General features: G+C 38.9%; 1 protein-coding gene across 5 annotated transcripts in view; it reads right to left on the bottom strand.

Moving 5' to 3' along the window:
• Positions 1–16499, bottom strand: part of LOC113055384 (protein diaphanous homolog 3) — a 259998-nt gene that overhangs the window by 49521 nt on the left and 193978 nt on the right. For 4 of the 5 annotated variants that reach the window (XM_026221660.1, XM_026221657.1, XM_026221661.1 and 1 more), the window contains 2 exons: positions 5916–6011; positions 5057–5119 (listed from right to left, as the gene is read on the bottom strand). In XM_026221660.1, the coding sequence (XP_026077445.1) occupies positions 5057–5119; positions 5916–6011 (159 nt within the window). The remainder of the gene's footprint in view (positions 1–5056; positions 5120–5915; positions 6012–16499) is intronic. The other variant, XM_026221663.1, reaches the window with a different exon arrangement.

The following is a 16499-nucleotide window of genomic DNA, read 5'->3' as shown; positions in this document are numbered from 1 at the left end:
CGTAAAAACTTAAAAAACTGCCTATGTTCTTCTGTGTCAGCCGCGCCACAAGGATGCACTGTTTTCTTTCAAATCAATGCATAAATACACATAGAAACAGTACATCCTTGTGGCACACTTGTTATTTTTATTTTGCCTGCTTATGCAATATAGCTGAAATATTATGCAGTTTGTCAGTTATTACACGTGATTGCTCTTTCTCTCTCTAAACACACAAATACATAGACACACACAGAACCTTGAAAAGAAAAAAAGTGCTTTTTTTTTTTTTGTAATTCAAAGGTCGATTGTCCTTGCAATTAAAAGATCAGGTCCAGAAATAGGAATAAAATCCATCTTGTCTATCAAACGTGGTCATAAAACCTTTAGCAGTGGCGCACATCACTTTGACTGCAAACCTGCCATTGGTTTCATTTACCAAGTGCTGAGTGACCTTTCCCAGCCAGCTATAAAATCAATTTCAGGCTCTAATTCAGAAATATGTTACATGATCATTGTTGGGCGGAATATTAATCAACAGGCAGAGCATGGACCCAACAGCTCAGTAAAAAGCAGGGTTTTCTCACAGCATCTAGGGTAGCAGGGCAACAAAAGTATTGGTACATTTTTCTTACTCTTACATAAAGGAGAGTGGGGTAAGATGTACCACCTCGCTGCTGTCATAAAAATACATTTAGAAAGGACCCTTCTTATAAATCTACCTGCAATTGAGAGATGCACATCACATTAACCTTTTTTTTTATTATGATTGTGATGCACTTCCAATGAGTCAGATGTGTCAGTGTAAGCTGTGCCAGTAGCTTAACAAAATTTTATTCAAGTCATCCCCATATTCTCTAAAGTACATTCTAATAACATAATATGGTTAAATATAACACTGATAATTCTCTTTTCAATTGATGGCAAACATCTGCGGCACATCTTTCCCTACTCACCAGTATATTAAAGGTATACTTGAAATGAGTAGTCAAGGCTGGAGTTACCTGTAAAAGCTACAACGGGGTTTCTTGAATCAATTTCAATGTGAATTGAAAGCGCTCCATGTGGTCAAATATAATCAATCCATCATTTCTGAAGCCCAAGCCCCCTTAAGAGCCAGACCTCTTCCTCAATCCATTCACTCGTCCTCTCTCTGTCAAAAGTCTTATCCTTACTCTGGTCACTCAAGTCATAAAGCATCTTAGCAGGTAGATGTGGGATGTGGGGCTGCGGTCACACATAAAGGATTTAAGTGTTGCCTCAGGCTCAGATGAACGGAGAGAAATAGTGAGAGAAGGACAAAAGACTCCTTAGAGGCTCCTAAAATGAGTCTTTAACCCTCAATCTTGACCAAATTTTTTATGTGTGTAGTGCGTAATAAAAGCCTCGGCATAATAAGACCTCTGCATTTACATCTTTGGCCAAAGGTGCAAGTCTAGAGACTTGAATCTCCATAGATTACTCGGTTTGATAAAGTCGGACTCTTAAAGCGGCTGTCAACCTGTGTAAAAGGAATCTCCCAAAAGCCTTGCAGGAAAATGCAATCTCAAGTCTCATTGCACCGACCTGTTCCTGACAGTTCCGACTGGCTTACACTCAGACACACACATCCACGTTCTCCCCACTGCTCTAATGGCTACACACACAAGCCTGACCAGCTCATTTTTTGTGGTTAATTATGGTGTCTCCTTTTGCAGATGTGTCTGATTTTAATTCACTTTGCTGCTCCGCTGGAGTGTGAAACACTAAAGCCCTAGAGATCAATTACTGAGGGGTATTTACACTACACAATGGCAGAGGGGACCAGAACGGGGCTGACACACTCCAGCATGTGTTCAGTCGCTCAGCCACTGGTCTTTTCCCCCTGCACTCATTTCACTGTCAATCAGCGAACAGTCAAAAACATACTGCAGACAGAGATGATATCTAATTCAGATTTATATCCACCTGATATGAAGGAAGGGAACCAACTCAATAACAGAGATATTACGGTTGCATAAACCATATAAATAAATGAGGTTATGAACACAATGTCTGCAAAACTGACAAAACTGAGACAAACTCTGTGTAAATAACATGCCTTAAAGTCAACATTAAGTCAAAATGGACTCCGTTTACTAACTTAAATACACTTTCTTATCGTGAATAATTCATCAGTTTACTTTATATTATTATAAAAAATATGTTTTTGTTAACTATTAAATAATAAATGTAACTTGTTCTGCCTCTGAAACGAATTTCGGCTGAGGTCACCAAGGGTTTGTGGAAAATTATACAAACAAATTTAGATTTATAGTAATTGTTTTAGTCCACTTTAAAAGGTCACAAAGCCAAATTAATCTGAAAATAACTTTTATGAATGAATGAACGAATGAAATCTCCAACATAATTTTGTCTGATAACCAATATGTACAATACACTAATGATCCCTAGTTTAAATGTCCACTTTTCAAAATCCAATCAGTTCTCAGTGAATAAAATCAAACCCTTCTATATACATAGCTCGCAAATGCCATTTCATGATCACTGTAAGTTTGAATTTATGAATAAATAAAAGGTCCTACAAAACAAACACAATATCTCCTACATGACAGAACTCTCCAGAGACAGACAAGCTCATCACCCACCTCAGTGCAAATAAAGCGCTACATTTAGGCTGGGAGGCACCAAGAGGACAATGTGTGTGCAACACAAGACACTTTAGAGTTTTATTTAAAAAGCAGATGGCACAGCCAAAATGAAGATGAATGGGACTGAAACCTGGTGTGAGATGAGAACTAATTAGCCTGGCCAACAGAGGGGCATGCTGAACTACAGAGGCCTGCTTGGACATACACAAACCAGGGGCTCCATTAGTCAGGCTAGCCTGGAATAAAACACAGGGACAAGGGCAACAGTGCCCTGCCCTGTAGCCAGACTCCCACATGCCTTCTAATGCCTCAGAGGAACACGGGAAGGGAGGGCGCCCCACTCGATATCCCAGAATGCCCTGTGTCCTTCATTACTTTTAGCTGAGAGACATACGAGGGGAGTTAATGTGAGCTGCAGCAGTCTTTCCTATGATGGATTGCGCAAACGCACACATCTTTCTCTCTGTCTATTCACTCTCTCTTTTCTGCACACAATCTAATTTGAGATAAGTCGTAAGAGAACACTAGTGGGAGCGAAAGCAGACTTTATCAGTGCTCTGGGTGGGTGTGGGAGGAGATCTAGGAGTAATTGTATTCCTGTATGCTTGCAGGGACTCCTATTAAAACCAATAACTGCTAATGGGGTTACAGCTTAATTTTTTAAGTGCCTCGATAACGATTATGAAGACAGCCACATCTGTTTGTTTTATGTTGCTGATGAATATTAGAATGATCACTACTGTACGTAAGATCTTGAGAAGTCTGAGAGGTAGAACAGGCATAAAGGTTCTTTATTACTTCTGTGGTTCCATCGAGAACCTTTAACACCCATGAAAACTTTCCATTGCACAAAAGGTCCGTTCTAATGGAAATAAAGATTCTTTAGATTATTAAAATGTTCTTCATATTAAGAAAGTTAATTATTATTTTAAAAAATGGTGGCTGGAGATTTGGTTCTTTTATGGCAGTGCTGTGAAAATGCCCTTTTGGAATCTTTATTTTTAAGAATTGAGTATAGGTACATGAAAACGTGAACAGATGGAAGTTTGCTACAAGACCTTGCTCCAGACAGCTTTTCTGATTCCCACTACACATCAGCTGATGAACGCTGATCCCATTCATTACAGAAAAACTGTATTGTTACATTAATACTTGTCATGTCAAAAGGGACGGCTCAACAGAGCGCAACATTTTGCAATTCTGTGACTTTTTGAGAGCAGAAAAAAGGAGAGAAAAGAAACCGCTACGTTAACAGACAATAGTGGAAAAGCTTTTTCAGCAAAAAATTTTCCCACTACTTCTGGGCACTGAGTTTGGCATTCTCGACTCGCAGCAAGTTTCTGGATGACACATTAACACCTGGCAGTAACGGCTGCTAAAGTGAGCGCGTGACATTGATTATAACCCTGCTGACTCTGACACTCACATCAACTGTCCAATCACTACCAGATATGAGCTTGACTAAAATAAGACAACACTTGCGTACAAGCAGACAGAAAATACTGACTCATGCAATAAAAAGGAGAAAAGAGGAAATTAAACAATCATGTGGAAACTTTTAGAATCATTTTTTCCAACCAACAAGGTGGAGGTGATGGTGCTGCAGCTTCCAGTGGCCATTAAATTATATGCATTTACAAAAAAAAAAAAAAAAACAATTTCAAGTTAAAATATTGTCTCCACACTTATCAGAATTTCAGGTCTTGAACCATGAACTGTAAACATTGGTGGCCAGAAATCTATGAGCTAAACAAAATCTAGACCATGAAAATAACCTATAAGAATCAGAAGTTATTTACACTGGAAGCAGCTGATGTAAAACATTAACCAAGGTGATTAAAAACGGTGTTTCTATTTTTGTCAAACAGTTACATCATAAAAATTTTCACTGATGCACCATTTCACATGATGCATTATGCTTGTTTATGGGAAGTTTACAAAGTAACAGGCAGTTAAATCCTTGTTTGCCTCTCACGGCAGTGGAGACACACTAACACACGGTATCTGTTAGCCGAGCACCAACACCAACACTGGAAATAGAAAAGGAAAATCTGCGGTCAGAAGCGGTTTAAAGCTTTTACTGGAACTGTATCACGTTATAACACCTGTCGTGTTCACGACCAGCAGCTTAAGAAGCCGTTCCCTTTTGATAGGAGACCTTGAGGGACTGTTATGAGCCATTCAAATAAGTTATTACCCTGATCTGGGCCTCTACTGACCATTAGTGTGTATATGGAAGTGAAAAAATCAATAAAAAGAGTGACACATGATTGAAACAGGGCAGCACAGACATCAACCCAAACAGAAAAGACATTCAGGACATAAGTCTGGTAGATCAGGGTTAGTGAGCAATACCAATGCAATTAATAGCGAAGAGGAAAAAGGCAAGCAAATATTGGAGAGAAATGCTATTTCTCTCTCTTTTTTATTTTTAAACATGATTTTACCGTGGTTGCAGTCTTTCAGAACAGCTCTTTGTGGACTCAGACTGAGAACTTGTGTTGGTTGATCTGTAGAAATCAGGACATGGAACAAGACAAAGTGAGAGCCACTCTCACACATAAAAACACCTCTGGTCCCCATACATTAGGTTTATACTTCCTAGTGTAAGGAAAGCAATGACATGCTTTAAAAGAAAAATTCTGATTTCTTGAAGCGTTTAACAGGTCCTTCTGATTTGACCGGTTCATTTGTTGGGCTCTCCTGATTTCTATTGAAGGTGGTTGGCTGCATTATGCTACATTTTTTCCTGTAATGCCTGAGAAGATGGGGTGCTGATAGTGGGGGGCTGATTCTGTTCTGATTTCTATAGAAAAAAAGTTTTCAACAGGAGCGACAGACTGTAAATTGTGCACTTACACAACAATAGACTACATATAATGGTTTAATCCTAAAGAATTTGCTGCCTGAAGATATATAAGAAATACAGCATATAATTCTCTTCAAAGGTGCGGGCTCAGTAAGATATACTGTACATGGTTTCCACAAAAATATTAGGCAGCATAATCGTTTTCAATATTGACAATGAATGATTTAGGGTGTTAATAATACACAGTTAACCACCACCACTCTCTTTCAGGATACTGGTCACAATTAAAGGGTGAATTCTGTGATGATGGCCGGCTTACTGTACATTATTGTGCTTTTAAGGCAGCTACTTAACCAACAAACAAACAAACATACAAAGAGACATAGAAGAAATAAGCTGTCTGGAACAACAGTCAATTAGAAGGTTATACTTGAATGATGAAATTGAAAGAAAGAAAGAAGACTCAACAGAAGATGAAGGATGCGAAGGAGACTCACCTCGGGGTCGGGGTGCTCTTTTCCTGCGGTCTCTGAAAGCGGCTCCAGACTGTAGTGCCTCCAGCAGACAATCCATCACACCAGTGTCATCGTTCTCTACAGGAGAGAGGAAGAAAGAAGAGAAAACATTAGGATGTGGAGGGTCATTCCATAGCAACACTTAAACTGGGTCTCTGCAGGAATGCTGGAAAAAAAAATTAATAAATAAATAACTAGATAAAAGAAGTGGCCTTCTGTGTTCGGTATATCACAGTGCCGATTTGGACAATTTGAGAGGCAGACAGGCTCTTAAACTCCACTATACATCTCCTCTGCACCTCTACACAAATCCAAGGGGTGTTTTGTAGCTTTTGGAGGGCCGATCGTAAAAACAGCTGAGTGGTGCAGGCAGTTAACCCTCAGGTCACCGGTTTTCACATAGAGGGTCTCCAGAGACACAAGGAGGCTTGTGGGACAGGCAGGAGCAACATCACACCTCTCACAGTCACAAACACATTACACACGTGCTCGCACTGCTGCTTACACAAAACTTTACACACACACAAACACATCCAGTGACAGAGAATAAATCAGGTTGGCAGGAAAGTGTGCATTTCAGCAGTTTGGAGAAAAGGGCTTGTTTGAGAGAATGTCGGTTGTGTGTTGAACCTGTGGATGGGTGAGTGTGGGTGAGCATTACAGGCCTTGACACTGTAACCTCCAAATATTAATCTTTACACTGACACAGCAAGTGCACATACACGCAAAACACAAAACAAATCAAAAAGCATGTTAGCGTGCGTGCTAACGCTGCAGAAGTGCCCACTTTTCCACCGACAGGTTGCAACACCTATCATCTGGGCTGATTCAGAATTAAACCAGAACTGTTTAATGAATAACTTGACTGTCATGACATTATTTCATGAGAAATAGAAAAGACAATACAATCACAATGAAAAAAAAAAAAAAACGAAAAAACTAATAAAATGACAAAATTAAACAATAGAAAATAAAACAATTACAGTAAAAAAGAAAAACTTTTCAATTATGAATAATTATTTATAATTTACAGATATGCAACCTCCTAAAAAACATTGAAGAACACATTTTTTTTTTAAATAAGTTTATAGAAGTTATCCTTTTTTTTTGTTGCTATTTTCACTCAATAAAACAAATCTTCCTTTATTGCATATGTAATTCAGCATTTACCAAAAATATAAAACATAAAAGCAAACACACAAGTATAGGGGCTTTATAGAACGGACTGTCTGAAGCGACTTTGGAACTGGGCCACTGTCACGGGTGCTTGGTCTCTGTAAAAAGCCAGGCAGACTCAGTCATATACTCCATAATATAGTGAGGCCATTTTCAATCAGCAACTATTGTCCGAGCACAAGAGAGATGGAGAAAGAGAGAGAGAGAGCATGGAAGTGAGAGAAAGAAAGTGAATGGTGGGTAACTGAGGAGAAGGTATAGCTCTTTTGTACAGAGTTCTGTCAGTAGTTCAGAAGGGGCAGCCCACCAACAATGAAAACTCTCAGCGAAGAGAAAGCACAGAACTGTTGACCTTTAATAGCAAAGCTTCAATTAGACATAAAGAGTGAGAGTCTGTGATAAAGTGTGTCTATGATAGACAAACCACTTTTCACCTCTCTCTCCCAAGGAAATACAGTGCCTTGCTAAATTTTAGCCATTGTATTTTATTATGGATTTTTTTTGACATTGACATTTTTCAAGGACTGAAACTTAATTTACATAGGAAATTATTTGCTAGCAAACCATACATTAATAATTTTAAGAAGATTTTTGAAAAGCAGAAATTACAGTACATACTAGCTTTGCTATTGTTCTGGCATCATTTTATCCATTCTTCCAAGGCAGATTTGCTCCAGGTTTTTAAAGTTAGTCAGATGATACCTGAAAACCTGATCCTGTCAAACAGTGCCACCTGTTCTCAATTGCCAAGGCCAATATAGGACACTTTATGCTTTTGAGAATTCCTCTGGCCGTGCAACTAGAACTTCTGTTTTGGTAAAAAAAAAAAAAAAAGTAATTAATAATAATAATGATATTTTGACAAAAGATTAACTTTTTGGCGGAATGAAAGAGTAATTTTGTAACATTTTCCAGTATTTTACATCATCGACTTTTTCTTTGATTTTTACAGCATACTGTGGGCCGATGCTATACTTGTAGCATACATGTCACTCTGAAGCTAAAATTGGTTCTATGTTGGTCTCATCTGACTATAAAACCTTTTCCACATTTCCCCCCTGAGCAACTGTGCCATGTGTCAAGCCTTTTGGCAACCTCCAGAAATGCTGCGACATGGTTCTTTTTGAACACTGTCCTCTATTTTCACACTCCTGTATCGGCCAGTGTTGTCCAGCCCCTTCAAAGTGTCCGTTTGCCTCTCTGTAGCTTCCATCACAAGACTCCTGCTTGTTTGGGCAGAAAATGTTGTGGAACAACCCAGTCTAGACAGTGCTTGGGTCGTTTGATATAGCTTCCACTTCTTGAATCAACAATGACCACTGGGACATCCAAACACTTGCATTATTTTACAGAAATAGATTTCACAGACTGAATAATGCTCTCACAACTGTAGGGAGTTTTTGATCAAGAATGTGCGCAAGTGATTATAATGATTCACGGGTACAGACCAATTAATAAAGCAATCGTGTCCTCAGAGCAATTGTATTTTATCTGTGTAATCAAAGAGCTTGTACAACCCAGATAGCACCAATTTAAAACCATTTAAAATTATTTGAGTTTCAGTATTTAGATGTGTTACTGTGTGCGTGTGCAAAAATCAGCATGGCTTGTGGTGGTGGTTAGGGTGTTACTAGATGGTTGCTCACTGGCCCAAGTTAAAAGTGCACATTATTAAGTCTCTAAGATGTTTTGGTTCCTAGATATGGCTTCTGTCCTTTTTTTTTTTTTTTTTAAGCAAGCCTGTTAGACACTAAAATTTACCAAAATGTTGACTTTATAAATTGGCTGATAACAACACAAAATACAGAAAACATTAACATCAACAATTTATTTGTTATACATTTTAATAAAATGATATTTTTCTAGTAAAGTAAATAATAATAAAAAATGAACAATTATTATCTGCTTAACATAATTGCCATTCACTTAGAACTCAGAACTAGTACTTGCACACCTCTCCTCAACAAGCTGCATGACTGGCTTCATAATTTGTTTTTGGAGGGAGTTAAGATAAAAAAGAATAAAAAAAAGAATTAAAAAAAATAAAAATAAAAAATCACATGAAAGCAAGACATGCAATACATACATACATACATACATACATACATGCAAAAACAAAAAACTCTGTCTTTCCCCTTCTATCCGCTGTCCAAGGGCAGTGTGTGAATGAGTGTTGTGTGAATGGATTATTTTTATTTTTTTGCTGCCAAGCACCAGGCCAAGTGCGAGTGGCTGGCACTGAACCTGACCGTGAGAAAATGAGGCGTGAATGTCAATCACTTATCTCAGTGTTCCAACACCACACTCTTCACCCACAGGACCCTTGGACTGCTGCAGCTGTCACTGCAACGCTTCAGAAACCAGAGCTCACAGATAGACAGACAGACCGAAAGGCACTAACGGACAGGTGCGAAAAGACACAGGTGCACAACTAAGCAGGTAACTCAGTACTACAGAAAATCCAGTCGATAAGAGAGGAATACTAGGGCCAAGGGGAGAAATAATGACTATTAACATGCTACTGAGTGGAGGCTTGAGGAAATAGATGTAATCATGAAAAAGTAGATAAATGTCTGACACATCTGTGTGTGTGTGTGTGTGTTTTAGAGACTCGCTACACCCACATGCACATCTACTGTTAAATCAGACCTAACTGATTACATGCAGCCTTGAACCAACACAGTTTACAAGTAGGGTCATGCTTAGAATATTTACTTCTTTCTGAGTAGAGCAAGAGCAGAGAGAGCGTGAGTGAAAGGAAATGAGAGTGAATATGGACTGGGATACATGACACTAGAAAGCACACAGTTTTCCAGTTCTTCTTCTTTCTTTTTTTTTTAAGATAGGACCAGGTAGTTGGGTTGCAGGAAGGATGGACGGACAAACAGTAAGGGTGTGATTTAAGGGAAATAGAGAAAGAAAGCGCGAACCCGAAAGAGTGATAAGTGATAGGAGGTGGCCTGCTGGGTCTTTGATGGAGGAGAGAGGGATGGATGGTGGCTTTAATAAAGAGCCGAGTGAAGAAGAGAGAGGAGGTGTGAGAGGGAAGGATATGGTGTGATTTAGACAGGAATGGAAAAGACGTTTGTCTTGATTGCTGTTGTCTCTCTTCTTACTCTCCTCCTTTCATAAATACAAGAGAAAGTGAATAGAAGCACTCAAACTGGAGAGAAACACTGAGAAAGAGAAAATCGCCATTCTTCAAATAAAACCCTATACATCTAAAGTGGGTATAGACTTAAAAATTACACTTAAAATAATCACTTTTTGTTTTTTTTGCAGCCTGAAATAAAAAATATACAGATTTTTTATATATATACAGCAATATTTAATTAGTGAAATTTGCATCATCCAAGTGAAAGATATAACACCAACAAAAAAAAAAACATCACTGAGTTGGAAAAAGGATCACCCCCTCCTAAAAATGACTTGTTAACTCAATCAGGTGTAGCTAATCACCCTCTCAATGGCATACAAAACCATCTGACTTCCAACTGTGATGAGCTGTGCAGCAGCTGGAGAATCTCAGTGCGAGTAGTCTTTGGTAGTGCAACTGAAGCAAACAATCAACTACGGGTGGGCAAGGCACTGTCAAAAGATCTCCAGGATAAAGTTGTAGACAAAAGTCAGGAGATTGATAGACACATTTCAAAGGCTTTATCAATCCCTAGAAACACAGTGAAGTCTATTATTAAGAATTGGAAGGTATTTTGTACAACACAGACCCTCCCTGGATCAGGACGTCGCTCCAAACTGGATGAAAGAGCAGAAGGAAACTGGTCAGAGAGGCGACAAAGTGGCCTACAGAAACTCAGAAGCATCTGCAGGAATTTATGACAAAGAGGAGTCACTGTTTGCATGTGAGGTTGTTTTTTTGTGATGTATTTCATTTACTTACAGATTTCGAAAACTATGAAACAGCCCTTTTGTGATGCCATCTGTGATGCTTTTCATATGGAGGTCAAAGCGGTACACTTCTGTTGAAGCCCTGCTGCTAGCAAAGTGAAAGGACTTTAGATGCATTTGCTCTTAATTGCTACACAATCACAATTTAGGAACATAAGCTGTAATAGGAGTAGAAGGTCTTTTAAAGGCCAATTTACAGCACAAAAACAGAACCGACAAACGGCATCAAACACGTTCTGTCGGAGCGGTGTGAATAGTTGAGAAGCTACACTTCAGTCCTACTTAAATTTATGAGCTGTTCAATACACATCACAGAAACACATGATATTTGCTGATCTGAGATCAAACAAATGCGTCAAGGAGCTGGACGGGTGTCTGCACAGGATGAGCTAAAATGACATACACCGAGGTGCTCACAGTTCACATCCATTCTGTCTCATGTTTATCGGAAGAGTGTGAAAGAGAGATGACATAATAAAGACAGCAATTACCTCCCCTATAATCTATCATCAACCCTCTTTTCTTGTTCTCATCTATCACATCATATTTTCCTGAACAGATACAAAGAGCACATTTGCTCAGCTGTCTGTCTGCTACGGCTTTGACAAAATGCCACCTGCTAATCTGATTTGTCAGATGCATATTCTGATTTCAAACCGTTTCTGGAGCATAAAGTTCAAATATTTTCAATATTCTTAAAGAAAGAAGGAAACGTCAGTGAAAGATAAAGAGAATATTGTTGGATCTCATGTTTCAGAAATGGCAACAACAACTATTTTTAAACGGGCAGTTGTCGCCACCTGCTGTCTGAAGAGGATAAGCGTTATAACGCATTTAAGTTTTAAGATAATTTTTATTTTATTAATAACGCTATTGTAGAGAATAAATGTTTATTTGTACTTCTGTTATTTAAATGTCTGTAACAAAATTAATGATGTGTGTTTGAAAAGACTGTTTGTGTTGCTCTTTCTGGATCAGCAGCAGCATGAATGATTTATTAACATGGGCAGTAACAAAACGTGCTTCTCACGCTCCACTGACAGTCGCAATGTGAAACAGTCATAATAGACATAGTTGAATCGTTGTCTTTCAGGAATAATAGTGAGTGAGTGCTTGAATCAAGATCATGATCTTTAAAGGATGAATCGTATAGCTCTAATGTAAACACTGCAAATTGTTTTGTGAGGATATCATCACCAGTCGGATCTCGTCACATCCCTACTCTAATAATATATTTTTTATAATATATAAAAACATGCAGGGATTAATTAATTGTATACAATAAATTAAGTTGGCTGTATCCCTTGTTTTTTTAGCATATAAAAATATTTTTAATATATAAACATCAGAATATTTTTTATATAATAAAAAGATACATCGACATTATTTTATGTACAGAGTGTACAAATGAGGTCCAACGTAATAAATCAGCAAATCTGAGTTTGTCAACTTAAGCATTGTGCTAGATAACTCCACCCAATGAGAAATCTCACTGGTCCACAATCCTGCTCATTTAGCTGTATAATGAACTTCTGACAGGCTGTGAAAGTGCCCGTCAAGCATTTTTTTTTTCTTCCTGTTAAATTCCAGTCTCTTTGTGTGACTTGTATTTTGTTTTTAATCTTTCACTGAATTTGTCTAAGTATATATTCCTTAAAGGCTGTATGGTTCAGAGTCAGTTTCATCAGCTCGTTTCTGAGCTCCAGGGAGCTGGGAGCCCCCCTGTGGCTTCTTCCTGGAGGAAAGCCGATATCTGGGACAGAGTAGCCAGAATGTTGGGCTGTTACAGCACTTGCTGGAATTAGGAAGAGCACGGGAGACTGTGTTTGCTCCGTGTCTATGGATATGTGGCCTAATTCTGTTAGATGTCTGGTCTGTTGCTTTCAACGAGCACAGAGTCCCTCCCCTCTCTCTGAAAACATGTTCATGTAGTTCCCTCTACTCCTCCGGTCTGGTCTTGAATCATCACTCTCTCAGTGTGTGTGTGGCTCCAAAACATTTCAGAGGAAACTAGTGCACAGCATCCTCTTCTGCTAACAGTGCCAAACCAATTTATTATATCTTTTCTCTCGGTCTCACATCCTACCACCCTCCAAAGAGCAGCCCGCTTACGCTAACCCTAACACATACAGAGCATCGCCTCTCTCACCAGGGCTGTTCGGATTACCACAGCGCTTTAATTGACAGTCTCCGTGGAGACGAACAGGAGAAGTGGCAACGGTAACCTGGAAACACAAAAGAGCCTATTTGTGCTGTCTGACTTCTGACGGGAGACAGACATCATCAAAACTGAGAGTGAGAGATAAAGAGAGAGAGAGGGAGAATTGTTATTATTTTTGAATAAAAACCAGCCGTTCGTTCTCTTTTCTAAAGCAGTGCACACACTGCGCTTAGTGCAGCCCCGTGTGTTAAAGAGCTGCACACACACACACACACACACACACACACACTCACTGCTGGCACAGGCATGTCACATCAGAGCTATGAGTGCAGGAAAGAAAAGAGATAAAGAGGAACATGATTAGAAACTAATTGGTGTGAAAGAGATTTGTGATAGAAAGCAGAAGGTGGAAGAGGAAGCAGAGATGGTCTCTCTTTGAAGGCGACAATCTCTGAGAAGCTCTTTGATGTCGCCCCTCTGTCTGCATCTCCTGCTGCACCTGAGCCAGGACGAGTGCTTTATTTATTTATTTATATATATTTTTTCCTTTTTCCTTGGCACTACACAATTAATCGAAAAAATAACTGCAGCAATTACCTAATTGGGAACAGTGTTCATTAAAATATATATATATTTTTTTTTACTCTTGTTGCAGTTGAATACTCTATTTGCAACTGCAATGGTTGCAACCACTCACAGACATGTCTACATGTCTAGCACGAATAGCCAAGTTTTAAAATTATGTATTTGAGTGTGTTTATTGTTTATTGTTATGTATACTTTTGGTCCTATAGACTTTTTAAAATGTTGTTTTTTTTTCCTTCCGTAATTTCCATCATGTCTAAATCATGTGCTTTTTTGATGCAAATGGCTGACTCATTTTATAGCTAATATGACACGCATGACATATACACAAAGTTAATTAATATTACATAAACAATAAAATCTATTAATTATAATTAAAATGTAACTATTAAAGCAGCGGAAATAAACAAATACTGTCCAAATGTTTGGCGTCAGTAAGTTTTTTCTTTTTTTGTTTTTGTAAGAAATAATTGTATTCATCACGGATGCATTGAACTGATCATAAGACTTCTAAATTATTTTTTAAAAAAAATCTAATAAATGTTGATCTTTTGAACTTCTATTCAAAGAATCCTGAAGATTAAAAAAAAAGAAAAAATTATTTTACATTTCAATAATATTCCATAAAATGAAAGTTTAACAGTATATTTTATAAAATAAATGCAGCTTTGGTAAGCATATGAGTATTTTGAAAAAAAATAAAATAAAATCTGACAAACAATAAAGTTGTTGACAACCACAAACTTGAATGATAGTGTAAAAAAGTTAAAGCTTAAAGTTAAAGAAAACATCCAGGTACTGTAGGGTGTAATGAGCTTTGTTTATAACAGGAGCTTGCACTGAACTGCAACTTAACCATAAACTTAACCACTCTGGCACTACAAAAGGAATAACAAAACCAATACGCAATAAAACACTGCAAGAAAATGGCTGGAACACTGATTCAATTACATATGGCAGGTAGCAGTTAGCTGCCTTAGTGGCTGCCTGATCAAAAACACAGACTATTGCAGCAAGCAGAGCTTTCATGCTTCAAGTAAGAAACTCTGTACTTCTTTGGCTCTGGTCTATCCTGTGATCATTTTTACCATAACACTGATTAGCACACGCTGGGGAGCTGCAGGGCAAGAACGGCTGCTCTGAGGCTCAGCATCTGTGGACAACAGAGAGCAATCACACTGGTTGACTGGACAGGAAGTGGTATTAGCTGAAGAGACACCTGAGGCCTCCTGAAAGAGACACATTTATACACACTCAGACCAGTTGGGAGACTGCCAAAGCCTGCTCACATACACACATACACTAACTTACTCTTTTACATGCTCTCTACCTCATGAACCTCTCTCTCTTTCTATCGGAATCAGAACACACTCCTCCACCTGTGGCTCAGCTACTCATCCTGGAGTGCAAGCAGAATGACACAGAGGGCCCTATCTTGCACCCAGCGCAATTGACTTTGTACACCGACGCGTGTGTCATTCCTATTTTGCACCCGCGCAAAGCGCGCTTTTCCCTCCACAGAAGCACGTCGCTAAACTAGTGAATGAACTTGCGCTCCCTGGGCGGTTCAGCGCAAAAAAGAAGGCGTGTTCCGGCGCAAACAATCCCTGGTGCTATTTTGCTGTTCCATTAAACAATTGCGCCACTGACCAGAAAAAACCTAGTCTAAAGTCAGTGGCGCATTGCGCGTTGTTCATTATGCTATTTTAAGGGCGCAAGCTTGACCATAATGTATAGCGTGCACAACGCGCATACACTTTGCTCATGTAATCTACACAGATGCAACAGTTATTTTTGCAAATCATAAATTGTTACACTAAAAAAATATTAACACATGAGATGACGGAAATCATTGTGAAATCTTGCTTACAAATTATTCAGGCTATAGTAGTAATTAAGGATCAGACCTGTTTGCCCGATAGTGGCAAGACATATATGTATATAAGGACATCTGACAAATTTGTTTGTCCGTCAAGAACCAGGAAAAAAAATATCGATGAAACAATTGTGGCTATTTCCTCCCACGCCTGTTTAACCGACGCTATTTTGGGTGGGTTTCTCCCATCCCCATACAACACAACTTCTCTGTCTTTCACTGCTCTTACAAGAACATCAGTCTCCTCGGCTGTGAACCGCTCCTGGCGTGCGCCTGGTAAATACGCCATAATAATAGCAATCCATAATGGAACTTGCGCACCTGCTTTTAAAGGGAATGTTGGATGACGCTCTGATTGGTTTATTTCACGTTACGCCCAAACCACACCTATGAATAATGAAGCTACTTCAGACCAACCCATTTTAGATTTGCGCCGGGCGCAAGAGCCATTTATCCCGCCGGGAAAATAGCAACAGCGCCGAGACCCGCCCACAAACTTACTTGCGCTTCGCGCTTTGACACTTGCGTTTCAGATCGTTTAAATAGGGCCCAGAGTGTGTGTGTGTGAGAGATAGAGAGGTCCTACACTATAAGAGCCTGCATGCTCTGGTCAGTCCTTGTAGGAGGACACTGCTGGTGTCTGATTGATGATGAAAGGTGAGAAAAGAAAGAAAGAAATCGAGAGAGTACACACAAACAGGTGAGGAAGCACCCACAGAACACTTTAGAAATGAGGTTGGGACAATATAGCTTAAGAAAAAAAAAAAAACACAATACATATATAAATAGCCAAATAGCCTTTAAATTGTGAATAGGGCTGTCACTTTTAGTTCGAAAATCGAATGCACAATCGATCGGACCA

The sequence above is a fragment of the Carassius auratus genome, chromosome 36 (assembly GCF_003368295.1).
Source record: "Carassius auratus strain Wakin chromosome 36, ASM336829v1, whole genome shotgun sequence".
Taxonomy (NCBI): Eukaryota; Metazoa; Chordata; class Actinopteri; order Cypriniformes; family Cyprinidae; genus Carassius; species Carassius auratus.
Note: the sequence above shows the minus strand (reverse complement) of the source record. Positions and strands in the feature narration are given on the sequence as shown.